At 43.7% G+C, this 17789-nt stretch overlaps 1 protein-coding gene across 1 annotated transcript; it reads left to right on the top strand.

The window, feature by feature from the left end:
• The first annotated feature begins 796 nt into the window (after positions 1 to 796).
• Positions 797 to 17597, top strand: ponzr10 (plac8 onzin related protein 10). Its single transcript, XM_056467025.1, has 6 exons — positions 797 to 1025; positions 2527 to 2612; positions 2723 to 2751; positions 6936 to 7050; positions 7400 to 7587; positions 16398 to 17597. Exons 4-6 carry the CDS (start codon positions 6957 to 6959, stop codon positions 16638 to 16640), a joined length of 525 nt encoding a protein of 174 aa, XP_056323000.1. The 5' UTR covers positions 797 to 1025; positions 2527 to 2612; positions 2723 to 2751; positions 6936 to 6956; the 3' UTR covers positions 16641 to 17597.
• Positions 17598 to 17789: the final 192 nt, after the last annotated feature.

Here is a 17789-nt window from a genome sequence, read left to right as displayed (position 1 = left end):
AGCGCCGCTCCTCTATGGACGCGCCGGCCCTGTGTGTGTGTGTGTCTGTGTCTCCTCGTGTGTGTAACGCACGGGTATTCGTGGATATAACTGAGCGCCGCGCCCTCTCTATTCAGCCGGTCCTCTATGGACGCGCAGGCCCTGTGTGTGTGTGTGTGTGTGCGTGTGTGTGTGTGTGTGAAAAGAGCAAGAAGACTGTGACCTCCTCGCCAGTTCTTGGACTTTTTGCTCAATAAAATAGTTAGTCGTCAGTATTTTCTAGTCCATCGTCTGTGTTTACATTCACCCACTGGCAGCCAAAATCCACTATGAAGCGTGTGTGCACTGTGACTACTTTTATATTGTAGATTAGCAGCTGGGCATTTCACTCTCGCGCTGAAGCCTGGTCCGTGTCGACCAATCGCAGCAGGCTGTCATTGGTCCAATCAGCGCAGATTAGCTTCGCGCAGAGGAAGGGTTTGGGAACAAATGAATCGCTGAACGATTCATATGGGAGTTGTTGGGATAATTAGGTAAAAATAAATGCAGATTATAAGACCATCAAAGTGTTTTTTGACCTTGCATGCATATTAGACTGTTGTTGGAGACCCTTACAACCTAAATATGACCCTATTTCATGTATAATATGGGCTCTTTAAATCCTTTGAACTTTTTAATATCTTGATTTTTTAATGCATGTATATTTATATGTATTTGTGTATGTATTATGTCATATTTGCATCCAATTATAAATTACATTATTACTTCTTTTGTGAGGTGTTTCTAATAAAAAATCTATGAACAGCATAGTAAGTTTGATTCTCTCTTCTGTTCTCTCTTCTGGCTGCCATTATCAGTCGAACACATTTTTTGTCCTTTTTGTGAAAGTCTTGATAACACCATCATGGAGTTTTTTTTTTTTTTCAACAAAATAATTTGCTATACTTTCCCATTCACCGTGCTCTAAGTTTACCCAACAGTGACAACCTCCGCTGCTGAGAAACCCAGAAATCTGAAAAGGGTCCATTAACATACAGTTAAGGAAGGTGAGACATGATTCAATGTCAGTTATAGAGAACTCAGGAGAGATCAAGATGATCAAGTTATTTTCTATAGTTATAGCAAGATTAAAAGCATTTTAGAAGGAATGTTGAAAAAAACTGCACAATTAATGTATTGAAATGTCAATTAAACACTAAAAACTGAACTACACTGTTCCAATTTACTATGACCTTTTATGTGAAGCTGCTTTGACACAATCTACATTGTAAATGCGCTATACAAATAAAGGTGAATTGAATTTAATTTAATTTAATTTAATGTCTAGTGTAATACCTGAATCAGTGTTACAACCCTGGAAAGACTTCATGTAACCTAACATTTAACCCCTGGAAAGCCATTAGAGTCCAAAACTCCTAAGTTGGCAAAAGAGATGTTTCATTTATTGAACATTGTTTAAATAAATTACATGAAGAGAAGTTTTTTTTTTCTGTTAGCAACCATTTAATGTTTATATTTCAATAGCGTTTTAGTAGGTGTAGTTTCTCTGAGAAATCTGGTCACCCTAAAGCCCTGCTCACACTGTACGAATCAGTCATGATTTGTTGTCTAAAGCAGGTCACACACCTGATGCGCCGCTCCGTGTTGCGACACAGCGCGCACATGACAGTTGGAGGTATCACACACCAGACGTGCACATTTGCATGCTACTTAAAATATAACTATTCAGATGGCTTTCTGTGGCATGGCAGAAATATGAACAGTGTCTTGATTTGTGGCTGGGCTCCGCGGACAGCCACCGACTTGCGGTGCCAGTGTGTGTACCCTGATAGAAACCTATGTTTAGAATTCTGAAATGGATGGCGCTGCATGGCGCAACACTGTGCATTGCTGAGCGACACTTCTGGTGTGCGACCTGCTTAAGACAAATTTGCAAAAATGTTAACTTACTTCTATAACCCTAAGCTAAAATCTGTGGTCTTTGATTGTTGATTTGACACGTTCACTGACAGACTATTTTAGGGATAATCTGACACTAACCAATACTGAAAACGGCGGTAAGGGAGAACATGGAAGGAGTCACATGATGCAAACAAAAGCACATGGAACATTATGACAAAATGGCACACAAAAAGTCCTGACAGATGGCATTCAGTTGCTCGAACAGTTCTTTTCTATTTTTACACTGGTTTTTAAACCAGTGCCAACAATTCCACAATTGCACAACAATTTCATTGTACTTCCAGTTTCTGCTGGGCGATGATAAACAAATAACCAATTGATCAGTGTGAATAGCTCCATAGAGGACAAAATTTAATTTAGCTATAGTTACTGCAAATTTATTTTTCTAGCTCTCATAACTTAATTTATCTTGTTGCCACAACTCAATTTCTTCTAGTTTTTTCTAAATGAGTATGTGTTGAACCATAGAGTCATTGTTCATGCATTAAATGCTAATGCATTAAATAATGTTAATTAATACAGCTTTATTCTAAAGTGTCAGATTTATACATTGTGATGAATTTGATTTTTTGCCTCTCTTTTTAGGGATTCCAAGCGCAAGATGTGGAAAAATCAGAAAACATTTTACACTTCCTCCTCTTGGATCTCCTCAGTTCATTGGACATTTTCAGGTTTATCTGCATTTTCTCTGGTCCAGTAAACATATATAGTTTGCTGTTTACTTCTTCAGTGGTGAAGCCTGGCACGTATAAATGTGTCTGCTTTTACTTTCTTCCGACAGAAAAAGGAGCGTTAAACTAGAAAGAGCAGGTAAGTTACATTTAACAGTAAACTACATTTACAATTGCAATCTGTGTCTTTTTTATTATTAAAACAAGCTACATTTTTAAAGATTTCGTTTTTAAATTATACAAATTAAACATTTATTTTTGATGGTTCTTTTAAATGTTTAAATGTCCATTATTCATGTACACTAAATGCTGTAATTATTTCATTTGTGCACACTGCACATCATCGTTTAAAGGTTAACAAATTATTTTACAATGAGAATACACCTGGATGAAACATACTGAGATAAACGCATTTAAATGTACGTATAAGTTATTCATTAAACTATCTGTTAATGTAATGAATATGAACAAAATTGTTGTCTTTTTTTCACGTTGTAGAACTACAGGCTGCCCAATATAAGATTTTATTTTTGCTATTTGCGTTTATGAATAGAACACCTGGGAGTGAGTTATCAACAAAGTTAGAGAATAAATGAACATAAAATTTTGCTACATAGCATGTTATGCTCTTTGTTCCACATTCATAAAACAAAGATATCTTAAAATCTGCAAAGAAAACAAAAAACCTTGAGGAACCAGTTCATTGGCATCATAAGCAGCTGTGCGCCAATGTAAAGGTACATTATCAGTTATCAGTTACCATGAAATGAAACTATGCATATATAATTTGGTCATCCATTGCAAACATTTTTAAACATTTTGCTAAAAAGAGGTTTTGTGTTAAAGTTAAACTGAAGCGTGTTTTATTTGACATCAGATTAATCAGTTCTGGAGTTAAAATTAGAATTATTGTATCAAAATATAAGACCATAAAACAACAACGAGGATGCCCTAACAAATATTTTGGGAGATAATATTAAATCAAATTTCAATTTCTAGAAAACAATCAAAGGCATACAAAACATATCATTTTTGTAAGTTTAAATTATTTTGCTTCACTTCATTTGCGTTTAAATGCATTATTTTTCTCATCCTAAAGCTGTTGTGAATTTAACTCCTTAAAAAAAATACAGCATTATGTATTGTCCAAGTTTTAAGTAGTAGATTGGGTTTTCCGTCAGAGATCAAATATACTACAACCAGGGCTTAGCATTAATAGCGGCCAACCCGCCAAATGTGGGTAGATTTCAGCTGTGGCGGGTTTGAGAGCTGCTCCCACTAGCCACTTGGCTGGTTGAATATATTTTTGAAGTTGTAGTTCATCGAGAAGCAGCACGACTGACAAAATAACTGTTCGTGCAAGCAAAAGAAAGCAGGTGAATACCGAATGAGAGGATGATCCACACACAGTCGAGACGCAGGCTTTCTTCACTGATGAGGGCTTTAATGTTGCACGCAGGGCTGATGTGATGCGCGCGAGTGTTTATAAAGCTTGTGCGCTCCTGTTTCCTTGCGCAGAGCAACCATGCCTGCAAACACAACTTGTGCGATCTTTAAAATAGACTGGACAAAAAGTAATGCTTATCCACTCACAGTTCTGCTGCTTTCAAGAGATCCAAAGTCTTTTAAAATATGTCTTTTTGTAAGCATCAGCGGTTGCCGCTTTCGCTTTAACCATTCTTTGAATAGATTATTAATGGGTCTTACGTTAACTTTTAATCTGTTTCTTTTGGTTAGAGTTATTTTTTATTTAAGGTTTAATTATCATCCTTTACAATAATATTGATTTAATAGGAGAATTTTTTGTTATATTTAAAAATAAATTTTAAAGAAAGGTTGTGAATTATATAAAGTGCATGTACACAGCTAAATTTAGCTTGTTTTTATTTTTTTAGTTAATTCAAATTTGCAGCTGAGAAGTAATTAGTTATTTGTTTATTTATTTTTGGTGTGGCCAGAGAAAAAATAGGTTAGTCCTTAATGTTGAGCCCTGAAAATTCATGTGAAACACTATGAAAGCACAAGCCATTTGCTCATGCTCATTGAGCAAGCTTATATACAATACAGAAAAAAGTGTAATGAATGAAGAGGCATGTGGAAATAACACAAATCTAAATCAAGTAATTTTAGCATGCCAAAGTCAAATTTATGCATTTAAAATATATTTTCCCAACAACAAAATTGTGGCTAGTGAAAATGGCGAGTGGCTAGTAATATTGAAAAACTGCTAGCCACAGAGGCTGGTGATCAAAAAAGTAAATGTCAAGCCCTGACTACAACACCATCAGTGTAGAAAACGTAAATAAATAAAGCAGGGATTTTCAAATTTGCTTTGACTTGTATTTCTTTGCAGATAATATGAACACAAAATATATTGTTTTGTCTGGTCAACTTTATTTCCTTTGAAAATATACATCCTTTCCTGGAATCCTTTCCGACATCCAGACCTGCAATACATTTAAAAAAAAATTTGGGACAAAAGCAATTTAGGGCTAGTAATCAGATAAATTGGATAAATAATGATGTGATGGTGATGTCAACAGATGATTGTAATTATGATTTGGTACAAAAGCAACATTCAAAATGGGTCTAGTCCTTTAGGAGCAAAAATGGGCAGGGGATCGCCAGTTGCCACAAATACATGAGAAAATGATTGAAATGTTTAAAAACAATGTTCCTCAAAGAAAGGAAGACATTTGGATATTTTACCTTCAATCGTGCAATACATCATTAATAAATTGAAGGAATCTGGAGGAATTTCAGTGCATAAAAAAACAAGGACGCAAGACTAAACTAAACAACCGTGATCTCCAATCCCTCAGGTGGTACTCCATCGAGAATCATCATCCATATATAAGCACTATCACCACATGTGCTCAGGACTACTTTGGCAAACCTTTTTTAAGTACCACAATACATAGTTACATCCACAAATGCTTGTTAAAACTGTACTGTGCCAAAAGGAAGCCCTATGTTAACAGTGTCCAAAAGCACCTTCTCTGACTTCTCAAAGGCATCTGGGATGGACCATCACACAGTGTAAACGTGTACTGTGGTGAGATGAATCAGTATTTTTGGGAGAAATGAGCACCGTGTGGAGACCAAAGAAGAAAAGGATCATCCAGACTGTTACCAGCAACAAGTCTAGAAGCTAGGGTCTGTCATGGTATGGGGTTGTATCAATGCCCTTGGTAACTTGCACTTCTGTGATGGCACCATTAATGCTGAAAAGTACATAGGGATTTTGGAGCACAATATTCTGCCTTCTTTTCCATGGACGCCCATGCATATTTCAACAATACAATGCGAAACCACATTCTGCACACATTACAAAGTCCTGGCTGCAGAGGAAGAGGATACAGGTACTTGACTGGCCTGTCTGCAGTTCCGACCTGTCTTCAATAAAGAATGTGGGGCTCATTTTAAAGCCCAAAATGCAACAACAAAGACACTGCACTCTTGCCCAACTAAAGACTTGTTTGGAGGAATAATGGGACAAAATTACATGTGAAAGACTTGGTGCCTTCAGTCGCTAAACATATTTTAAGTGTTGTGAAAAGGAATGGCGACATTAGAAAGTGGTAAATGTTTTACTGTTGCAACTTTTTTGAAATGTGTTGCAAGAACTAAAATTAGAATACGGGTTTATTTTTAAAATAACAACAACACCAACAAAACAATAAAAACCTTGAGTAACACATTAAATAATGTTTGTTGTATTGTCTGCAATGAAATACAAGTCAAAGTAAATTTAGAAATCACTACTTTCTTTTTTTTCTTTTTTCTTTTTTGTGTTTTCCATATACTGTCCCAACTTTTTCTGATTGAGGTTGAACATATACTTTAACATGTTTTTGCATTTCAGACATAGTTGAAACTCACCAAACAGGATCATACAAACAGTTTCATTTTCTGAACAATGAGAGATGAACTAAAAAATGCATAAGGCACACTTGTAAATACTTCCCTGCATGCATTGTTCTATTAAAAAGACTATTATTGAAATAATTAATTATATTGGATTTTTATGATGTATGAAATTTAAATACTTAACCAATAATTTCAATGCACACATACAAAATTATTATTTTGTAAAGAATGTTTTGTAAGTTGATTTGAGAGTACTCCAAAATTGCTTAAAAACTTTCAAACTTTTAACTAGAATTATTATAATGCTAAATGCATGCAAATACAGATTCACAGACACATTGTGCCTTTAAATCAAGGCATATGAGTATGTTTGATGTAAAAAATTATGCATTACTACATGCAGGAACTGAGATATTATTTTATGTTAGGATATTTTGTTATGTTTTTCTTCAGTATTACTACAGTCACATCGATATGGCGACAGTAGTTGTGCAGCAGGTTCCCACTAAACCTCAGGAAACTGTCTGGAATTCAGGAATATGTGACTGTTTCCAGGACTTAAACTCTTGTAAGTATAAAACTCAAATGTAGAGGAGTAGTTGACTTCCAGAATGAAAATTCGGTCATCATTTACTCACTCCACTTGTTCCAAACTTGTATGAGTTTTTTTCTTCTGTTCAACACAGAAGATGATATCCTGAAAAATGCTGTCAAACCTCACCATTGACTTCCAGAATGAGGGGGGGGGGGGATACTATGGAAGACAATGGTGACCATTAACTGAAAGTGGAAATCTGTGGGTGGCTGGTCATTCTAGTGAACTACTCTTTTTAAAAGCCTTCTAATAAATATTGCAGGCCAGGTTTGTTAAAAATGTTCTCAATAATGTCGTTATGTGTGTTGGTTGTGGTCGTCAGGCTGCTATGCATACTGGTGCTGTCCATGTTTTGCCTGCTCCACTGCTGGTGAGTTTGGGGAGAGCACCTGTCTGCCTCTGGTGGATATACTGGGACCTGCTGTCATGGCCAGTTTTGGAATTGCATTTTGCGTGCCACCTGTGACTATGTCTATGAGAGTGGCAATTCGACACAAATATAACATCAGGGTAAGTTTATTGTGATACTATGGAAGCTTGTTTCTGCCATGGAATACTTCTTTGTTCTGAATTGTGATTCCATGTCATGCAATTCCAAACTGAGGCTTTACTTTGCAAGTTTATTGGCAAATTTTGCAATTCTGAGTTTAATATTTATATAAAAATTCTTATTAACACTGTTGTGCCAGGGTCGAATGCCCTGAAATAGTGGAGAACTGGTTGGGAGACCGGTCGATTTGTCCTACCTTGTCAGATTGTCCTACCTCCCATTTAAAATGTAGGTAGCACATTTTGATGACACAATATTTTACCCATCAGATTTTGCTTTAACCCCTACCTCAGAACCATTCAAATACAGTGTTGGTCATCAGGGGCGGATTTAGTGATTTTGGGGCCCTAAACAATTCCAACCAGGGGCCTCAAAAGTTCTAAATTGCACCTTTTGTACTTTAATGTTTTTTTATTATTATTATTTTGCTGTTTTTTTTCTTTTATCATTCGATCTCATTTTCTGCATTTTATCTTAATGCAAAATAATAATATCATGTAAAGCACCTTGTAAAACATTTGAAACTATTTGTTTTCTTAAGATGAATTCACAACTAAACATAATAAATTAACTATTTCGTTTTTAAAACTAAATCTTTACCTGATTTGACTGCTCCATGATTGAAGGTTTGCGACACATTTGCACATATGTAATTACATTAAAAAGAAAATGTTTAGACCCTCACCGTACAAAATATGATGGAAAACAATGTTGTATATAATTTATAGTATCATTTATACTTCTAGGTATTTATTTGGGGGCCCTCAGATTTCCTGAGGCCCTAAGCGACCGCTTACTTTGCTTATTGGTTAAATCCCCCCTGTTGGTAGCATAATCTGATGGGTGGGATAAAATGTCATTACACCGGCGGCTGGTAAGTGGATCAATCAGAAGTCATAAGTAACACCTGTTTCTTCTCAGTGATTGGGTCAGAGAGAGCGAGAAGAAGGACCAGTGGGGAGAGAGGAGTGCATTACTGTCTCTGCAGTGAATTACGGTAAATGACTGGACCAAGTCTGGCTTCCAGATAAGGGCTAAACATGGACCATATCTGGGCCAAGTCTCAGCCAAGTTAATAACCCATAACTGAGCCTGAACTGGGCCAGATATGTTGGTGTGTCACGACTACAATGAAATTGATAAACCCATGAATCATTGCGCTTTAGGCGTGCTATGGGTGTACTTTTTCTCGAAGCGACCTGACTGGTAGAATTTTTTTTTCTTTATTTAAAAATAATTGAAATGTATTTTAAATGTGGGACAAGATAGGCCAAACTTACATGGCCCACATATATTTTCATAACATCTGGGCCAAATACTACAGTTTACATCTGGGCAAAGTATTGTGTGCTGCCTTTAAGACGTTGTCACCTCTGCCAAACCAGGGCTATGTTTAGCCCACATGCTGTATGCCAGTGCCAGATGAATGCCTACTGAGCCAGATTTATGCCAAATCTGGGCCAGAATTCTTTGCCACCTGGGAGTGGTGCTGAAACCTGGAAAGAAGAAACAGGTGTTACTCATGACTTCTGACTGATCCACCGACCAGCCGCCGTGTCCAGACATTTTATCCTACCCATGAGATTATGCTACCAACAGTGTATTTGAATGGTTCTGAGGTTGTGTTTAGGGACTAGGTAGGTTAGGGCGATATTACAGCTTCATATCACACTACTCCACATTAAAATTGACACTGGCAGCAAAATCTGATGGGTAGCATATTGTGTCATTAAAATGTGCTACTTACTTTTTGAATGGGAGGTAGGACAATCTGACAAGGTAGGACAAATCAACAGAACACCGGTCTCCCAACCCACTCTCCACCATTTCGGGGCGTTCAACCACGCCTTCCCTGCCACAACTGTTTTCATTACAATTCTTATCTCACAATTATGAATTTTATATATATTTAATCTGATTGTCTTGCAATTGTAGCTTTTTCTTTTATTCTATTTATAAGAAACTGAATTGCAAGACGTTAACAGATCAATCTAAATTCTAAATTTAAAAATGCAAGAACAAATTGTGTGAAATTTTTTTACTTAACACTAAACACTAGCATTTTCTAGTTTAGAATTCTGATTGTTTAACCAGAACTTTCGTTTATTTCTTGCAATTGTGGGTTCATATAGGCTTTTACACACTTAAATTCTTGTAAAGATTTCAAGAAGCAAACAGATATTTCTGAAAATGGTCTAATTTGCCAGACTTTTACTCACAATTTAAATATGGCAATTCTGACTTTTTAAATCAGAATTGCAACCTTATTTTTAAAGTCTTATTTATTAAATTTCCATTTCACTATTCTAATTTTATAATTTGCTTTTCAGTTCATAACTTTCAGTTGAAAAAATAATCTAAACGGCAAGATGTTTACTCACAAGTGTAGAATATAAACACAATTATGAGAATCTGTTAGCAAGTTAACTCACAATTGTAGTTCCCCTTCGGATGGGGAACTCCAATGCTATGTGGAAACTTCCACTATGGGGATTTCGTCAGAATCCAATCATCTGAAAGAGTATAAAAACGGGCCAATGAAATGCCAATGAGTTGGCAGCGTCAGCGTGCACAGCTGGCGTCAATGACAATCAGTCATGCTATAAAGACGCAGCCAGTGCCATGCTCGACATCCTTTCGCTTTCAGAGCCTTTCACGAAGCTTCTGAGAGAGTCTTTGAGGGTATCTCCAACCTGTGTCTACAGAGAGAGATCGAGAAGCAGCTTCTCCCGGTCCAGAGCGCGTATACGCAGTGGCAGATGGTCGAGCTGGGTATTTCTCCCTTGCCTGGCGTCCTTTGGGTCCGGTCCTCCAAGAGCGGTTTGTATATGAAAAAAGCTTTCCTAAAAGAGCAACACGGTCGTGCAGCGCGTCTTTTTCAAGACGTCACTCCGACCGTGCGTTTCTGGATGCGGTGGTTTCCTATCCCCGGATGATGGGCACGAGCACAGCGTTTCATGTCTGGGGGTCCAGCATGTTAATGCGGTGCTCGCGGGCAGTGCATGCCATCACTGATGTCATGTCTGTTGCGCAGTTAAGATCGCGGCTCGCTCTTGCAAAAGAGCCACCCACCCCAGTTGTCCCCCGCACTGCGGTTGGCACTCGGGCAGATCTGAGGGTTTCAGTGAGAGTAAATCCGCCGCCCCCGGGCCGTGGACCTCTCGCTCCTCCACGCGCTCCATCCAAGCTTCAGGTGAAGAGAAGCGCTCCGTCCTTGGATGGTCGCTCTCTCACCTGATGACACCGGGGGTCAGATGTCCATCGCTGCATCGGAGGATGGGCTGTCATTGTCTGATGAGGATGCGAGCCCGCTCGCTCCCTCCCTCCGGGGTGGAGAGCGCGGCGTTAGCATCTAAAAAGCAGACGTGATGGCCGTGCTTTCTCTGGCTGCTTCGGCCGTGGGTCTGGTGATGGTTTATCCCCCAGCCCCGCGGCCGGACCGACTAGATGGGTGAATGTGGAGGATATAAGGAGGCAAGACCTTCAAAGCCTCCCGTCCCCTTCTTCCCGGAAGTGCACAGTAAAACTCACGCTGTCCTGAGGGCACTTTTTCTGCCCGATCTGCGTGCGCTTCCATCCTCACCATCCTTGGAGGTTGGGCTGTCAAGGTCTGACGAGGATTCGAACCCGCTCGCTCCCTCCGGAACTTTGAGCGCGGCGTCGAATCCAGAAGCAGACTTTGCGGCTGTGCTTCCCCAGGCTGCTTCGGCCGTGGCTCTGGAGATGGTTTATCCCCCAGCTCCGCGGCCGGACCGATTAGAGGGGTATGATGTGGAGGATGAAGGCGAGACCTTCTAAGCCTCCCCATCCCCTTCTTCCTGGATGGGCACAGTAGGCTCACGCAGTGTGCTGCGTGCGCCTTCCCCCTCACCATGCACGCTATGGCCACCTACCAGCGCTACCAAGCGCAGGCGCTGGCCCGGCTGCGCGAGGATGGTTCTGACCCAGGACTGAGCATGCGCTCCGCACCGCAACCGACTATGCTCTTACAAAAAAAAAAAAAAAAAAAAAATCGGCTGTGTGTGCCCTGGGAAGGACGATGATCACATCTGTGATCCAGGAATGCCACCTCAGGCTAAACCTGGTGATGTGCGTGACGTTGACAAAGTTCGCTTTCTTAACTCACCCATATCCCAGGCTGGCCTGTTCGGCGACACTGGCGGTGAATTCGCCCAGGAATTCATGCCGGTGATAGAGCAGTCGGAGGCGATGGGCGAGGTCTCTATCGGCGGGATTGTATGACCGCTCCCCCCCGCCGAGCCATCCACATCCACTGCTTTTTCGCCGAGGACGCCCGCCCGCAGCTTTGCTTCGCCGCCCCCGCCTGCGCCTCCGGCCACGCGGCTGCGCCGAGCATCGCGCCGGCAACCAGCGTCCCCCGCCCAGGGCGCCGCTAAGTTCGGTAAAACGGACCGCGAAGCGTCCCTGAGGCGGGCCATCTGGGGAGGAGGGAATTTGCTCTATCCCCGCTGGAGGGCGGGGCACGTTATTTAAAGGCGTAAAAAAAAAAAAAAAAAAAACGCCATCAAAATCCTCAGTGAAAGAGCACTTTTCCCCTCCTCCGGATGTGACAGCCCGAACACTGCCAGTCTGGGACGCTATGCCTTCCAGCTCGCAGGATCGGTGCATTTCGCCAATGGCTCATGGAGCACGAGAGAACGGTCTCCTTTCTCTCCACTCCCAGCCCCTCTCCTGGAGTTTGAGTGCGAGACGAGAACATCTCCTCTCCTGCTCTCCTGTGGGACCCCAGCGCTCCCCGGATGAGCCCACTCACTCCACGCTGCCCCGCCGCTGGCACGTCAGCGATCGTGCGGGTGGGACCATTTGCGGGGGCTCTGCCTGCCTGGTTAGCGCGGGCCAGCCCATCGCAGTGGCTCATCCATACGACCAGACTCGGCTATGCGATTCAGTTCGCTAACGGCCTCCCAGGTTCACGGGCGACCAGGGTCAGTCCTGCGTCCGCCCCTGTCTTGCGAGAGGAGATTGCTGTCCTCCTGGCGAAGGATGCAATCGAGCCGGCCCTCCAGCCGAGATGGAGCGCGGGTTTTACAGCCCGCACTTCATCGTGCCCCAAAAAAAAAAAAAAAAAAAAAAAAAAAAAGCGGTGGGCTATGGCTAATCCTATATCTGCACATTTTGAACCGCTGCCTTCACAGGCTGCGCTTCGGAATGCTTACGCAGATGCGCATCACGCGATGCGTTCGTCCTCAGGATTGGTTTGCAGCAATAGATCTGAAGGACGCGTATTTTCATATCTCCACACTTCCACGCCACCGGCAGTTTCTGCGGTTTGCGTTTGAAGGTCAAGCGTGGCAATACAAGGTCCTCCCCTTTAGGCTCTCTCTGTCTCCGCGAGTTTTCACCAAGCTCGCGGGGGGTGCCCTCGCGCCCCTTCGGCTCGCCGGCATCCGCACGCTCAATTATTTCGATGACTGGCTGATTTTTAGCCCACTCTCGGGAGCAATTGATTATGCACAGAGGACAAGGTGCTCCGGCACCTCCGCCCGTTGGGGTTTCAGGTCAACCGAGAAAAGAGCAAGCTCGCCCCCGTGCAGAGCATCTCCTTTCTCGGGTTGGAGCTGGACTCGATCACTATGGAGGCGCGCCTCTCACGAGAGCGCGCCGAGGTAAGGCTGAACTGTCTGAGAGAGTTCGACAGGAAAAAAAGTGGTCCCCCTGAAATTATTTCAGAGGCTCCTGGGGCATATGGCATCCGTAGCCGCGGCCACGCCGCTCGGATTGCTCCATATGAGACCACTACAGCATTGGCTTCACGATCGGGTCCCCAGACGCGCATGGCACGCGGGCCCACACCCAGTGACTGTCACTGCGCTGTGTCACCGCACCCGCACCCACTGGAAAGGACCCCTCCTTCCTACAGGCCAGTGTGCCCCTAGGTCAGGCATCCAGGCAGGCTGTCGTTTCGGCAGATGCCTCCAGTATGGGGTGGGGGGGCCGTGTGTAGCGGGCATGCTGCTGCGGACCTGTGGAGGGGAACCCAGCTGCATTGGCATATCAACTGCCTAGAGCTGTTGGCAGTGTTTCTCGCTCTGCGCCGCTTTTTACCGGTGCTGAGGGGGCAACACGTGCTGGTCAGGACGGACAGCATGGCCGCGGTAGCGTATTCCATCCGGATGGGGGGTATACGCTCCCGCTGCATGTCTCAGCTTGCTCGCCGTCTGCTCCTCTGGAGTCATACGCGGCTGAAGTCGCTGCTTGCTATTCACACCCCGGATGGGCTCAACCGTGCGGCCAACAGGCTCTCACGGCAGCTCCTTCCCCGGGAGAATGGCGACTCCACCCCGAGTCATGCGTAAGTATGCACTCCCCCCAGTGAGCCTACTCGCGCAGTTTCTGTGCAAGGTCAGGGAGGACGAGGGGCAGGTCTTGCTAGTTGCGCCCCTGGCCCAACCGGACCTGGATATCAGAACTCTCCCTCCTCGCGACGCCCCCCCTGGCGAGTCCCTTGAGAGAGGACCTACTCTCTCAGGGACAGGGCACCATCTGGCACCCTCGCTTAGTTCTGTGGAACCTCCACGTGGGGTCCATAAGACGCGACGAGGAAGACTTAGGTAACCTACCGGTGGCGGTGGTTAATACCATCACTCAGGCTAGTGCACCCTCTACGAGGCATGCCTACGCCCTGGAGTGGAGTCTATTCACTGAGTGGTGCGCTTCTCGCCGAGAAGACCCCCGATCTTACCAGATCAGTGTTGTGCTTTCTTTCCTTCAGGACAGGTGGAGCGAAGGCTGTCGCGCTCCACACTGAGGGTTTACGTGGCCACCATCTCCGCTCATCATGGTGCGTGGATGGCGGCACCGTGGGGAGGCATAACCTCATCATCCAGCTCCTCAGAGGTGCTAGGCGGATGTTTCCACCCCGCCCCCCTCTCATACCCTCTTGAGATCTTGCGGTAGTGCTACGAGCCTACGTGGGGATCCCTTCGAACCACTCGACTCAGTATCCTTGAGATTTCTGTCCTTGAAGACAGCTCTGCTGGTCGTGTTGGCATCGGTTAAGAGGGTTAGGTACCTGGAGGCATTTTCGGGCAGTGACTCGTGCCTAGAATTCGGGCCGGCCTACTCTCACGTTGTCCTGAGACCCCGGCCCGGCTATGTGCCCAAGGTTCCTACCACGCCGTTTAAGAATCAGGTAGTGAGCCTGCAAGCGCTGCCCGTGGAGGAGGCAGACCCAGCCCTTTCATTGTTGTGTCCTGTTCGCGCTTTGCGAATATATGTGGACCACACTCAGAGCCTTAGATCCTCTGACCAGCTCTTTGTCCATTACAGTGGTCGGCAGATGGGAAGTGCCGTATCTAAACAGAGGTTGGCCCACGGGATAGTGGATGCCATCTCCCTCGCCTTTGGGCCAGGGTGAGCCGTGTCCCCCGGGGGTGAGAGCGCACTCCACTACGGAGCATCGCATCCTCCTGGGCGTTAGCACGCGGCGCCTCTCTGACAGACATTTGTAGAGCTACGGGTTGGGTGACACCCAATACATTTGCAAGGTTACAATCTGCGAGTGGAGCCGGTTTCCTCAAGGGTATTAGGCAACCCTTGGTGATTGAGGAAACGATTCGGTTGAGGTGTCGAAACACGCTTGCTGCGCCACTCTCCCTAACCCGGAGATACGTGCGCTTTTTCAGCTTTGTCAGTTTAGTTCCCCATTTCTTTGGCGAACCCTGCAGAGTTCCTCCGAGGCCCCCAGCACCTGACTCAGCGGAGGAGTCAGGTGTTGGCCCGTTACGTTGTCGGCATGCCCGCTGGTCAGCCCGCGTTCTGGGTATAGGTGACTGCTATGTGTGATCCCCGCTGGCGATCCCATACGTTCACTCAGCCACGGTATAGTCCCCCCTTCTAGGGCAGGCTCGTGTCTTCCCTCCCCGCTAACCATCCTTATGCAAGGACTCCCCATCTCTGGGCTAGTCCATAGGTTGTCACCAGGTCTCCCCTCTGGGTAACAAGTGAGCTCCGCAGCGTCCTCCCTATCGGGACTGAACGCTTTCCCAACGTACTGTCGTATCAAAACCTATTTTACTGGGTTATTGCGACTCCCCGAAAAACATAACTGTTCTGAACAGGTAAGTGAGGGCCAGGGGACACGTTGGAAGACTGTGTCTCGGGGCGTTGTAGGTGCGCTCGCTCTACTGCGTGGCACACCCTTCGCCAGGGGCGCAGTAAGGTTCTTTCGTTGTGGCGTTTTCCATAGATTTCCCCATAGTGGAAGTTTCCACATAGCATTGGAGTTCCCCATCCGAAGGGGAACGCTACGGTTACTAAAGTAACCCTTCGTTCCCCGAGGGGGGGAACGGAAATGCTATGTTCCTTCGCCACAACGATTGTCCCTTAGCTGTTGAGCGTGAAAGTCTCTTCAGCTAGAAAAGGATGTCGAGCATGGCACTGGCTGCGTCTTTATAGCATGACTGATTGTCATTGACGCCAGCTGTGCACGCTGACGCTGCCAACTCATTGGCATTTCATTGGCCCGTTTTTATACTCTTTCAGATGATTGGATTCTGACGAAATCCCCATAGTGGAAGTTTCCACATAGCATTTCCGTTCCCCCCCTCGGGGAACGAAGGGTTACTTTAGTAACCGTAGCGTTTCTCACTCCAGATTGTTAATTTATATGCTGAAATTCTCCTTTTTTTCTAACAAAATTGTGACTTTATTTGTCATCATTGATGGGAACAAGCTTCCATGGGTATTCCTTTCCATCTGCAATAAAAGCAAGAAGCCACAAAACAATAATTTGCTTTTGTATTAACAGGGCAGTATCTGCGATGATATCGCCGTGTCTTGCTGCTGTGTTATGTGCTCATGGTGTCAGATGAACAGAGAGATCAAAGCACGCAAAAAGGCACCAAACATGATATTGGCCACACAACCACTGGTTCAACAATCAACCACCACAACACAAGTGATCACTTCACAGCAGACGGTTGGAATGTCCGGAGCTCCTGCAGTCCAGATGGTGCCAGGTCAACCTGTTATCACCACAGTTGTTCAATAGAAAGTCATACTCAGGTGTGCATTACACCTAAATAATACGCAATGCTTTTAGATTGATATCACGATATCTAATCTGCTTAATCAAAATATAAGACGTATAAATTGCTTGGGTGAATTTGAATAGGAAATGTCTTGGTATTGTTTACTCTTTGAGATTTTTCTACGATTGAGTATGGTAATCAGAAATATTCTAATGATTTAATATTCAATTAATAAAAAAATACATCTAAGTAAATATTATAATAGAAATCTCCTGTCATGGGTCTTTGTTACATATCTTGTCTGTGTTGTCCTTGCTCAGTGTGTCCATGTTTATTTTGTGTCTGAACACATGGCTTAGCCTGTGTTTGTGTCTGCCATGTGCTCCTCCATTCCTCCCTCCTTTTTTCCAGCTGCCACGCCCCCTTGTTTATCCCTTATCTAGTTCTTGTTAGTCTGTCTCTCCACCTGGTCCTCAAGTTTTTTCCTCCCTTTATATTGTGCTCTCTTCCCACATGTCTTGGCCTGTTCATTGTTGCTTGTTTGAGACTGTGCTTCTCTTTCAGTCTGTGCTGTGTGTTTGCTGTGCTTTGTCATGTTTGTTCCTGTACCCTATCCAGTTTAGCCTTTATCTAGTATCCTTGTTTAGTAGCTTAAGTGTTTAGTTTCTTTCACTGATTTCATTTCTTCCTTTTTTCTCTTAGCTTTTTAATTCCAACAGTTTTAGTATTCCTTTTTTTGTTTTGTTATTTTAGTTTTTGTTGTGTTTTTGTTTAGTTGCCCCTGTCTGTCTGTTTTGTGCTTGTCTCTGTTCTTCATTTTTGTCCAACCCTGCCCACTGCTCAGTCTCCTTCCAGCGTTCTGTGGCTTATGACTGCATTATCCGGGACTCATCAACACTACCCAATACATCACCCATTGATCTCCACCTAATCCCTATTACATTGTCACATTTGTCAATAAACACCCCCTGCACTCACTCTGCATTTGGGTCCTCTTTCATGAATCTTTGACATGTTCTTTTTTGTGTAACAGTTCTTGAGGTTATGCTTACATGACAAGGATGTACTTTAAGCTGAACTCCTTTTTTAAACATTGTAATAGATATTTACATCTAAGTAATGATCTGTAATTTCATTTTAAGTTCCTTTTTAAAGCTTTTCTTTCTTGC

Source organism: Danio aesculapii, chromosome 10 (genome assembly GCF_903798145.1).
Source record: "Danio aesculapii chromosome 10, fDanAes4.1, whole genome shotgun sequence".
Classification (NCBI taxonomy): domain Eukaryota; kingdom Metazoa; phylum Chordata; class Actinopteri; order Cypriniformes; family Danionidae; genus Danio; species Danio aesculapii.
The sequence above is the reverse complement of the archived record's forward strand: the minus strand, read 5'-3'. Positions and strand labels throughout refer to the sequence as shown.

Coding starts and splice junctions, on each gene's coding strand:
- ponzr10 (XM_056467025.1), top strand. CDS start 6,957: ATGGCGACAGTAGTTGTGCAGCAGGTTCCCACTAAACCTCAGGAAACT. Junction 7,051..7,399: donor TTTCCAGGACTTAAACTCTT/GTAAGTATAAAA, acceptor TGTGGTCGTCAG/GCTGCTATGCATACTGGTGC. Junction 7,588..16,397: donor GACACAAATATAACATCAGG/GTAAGTTTATTG, acceptor TTGTATTAACAG/GGCAGTATCTGCGATGATAT.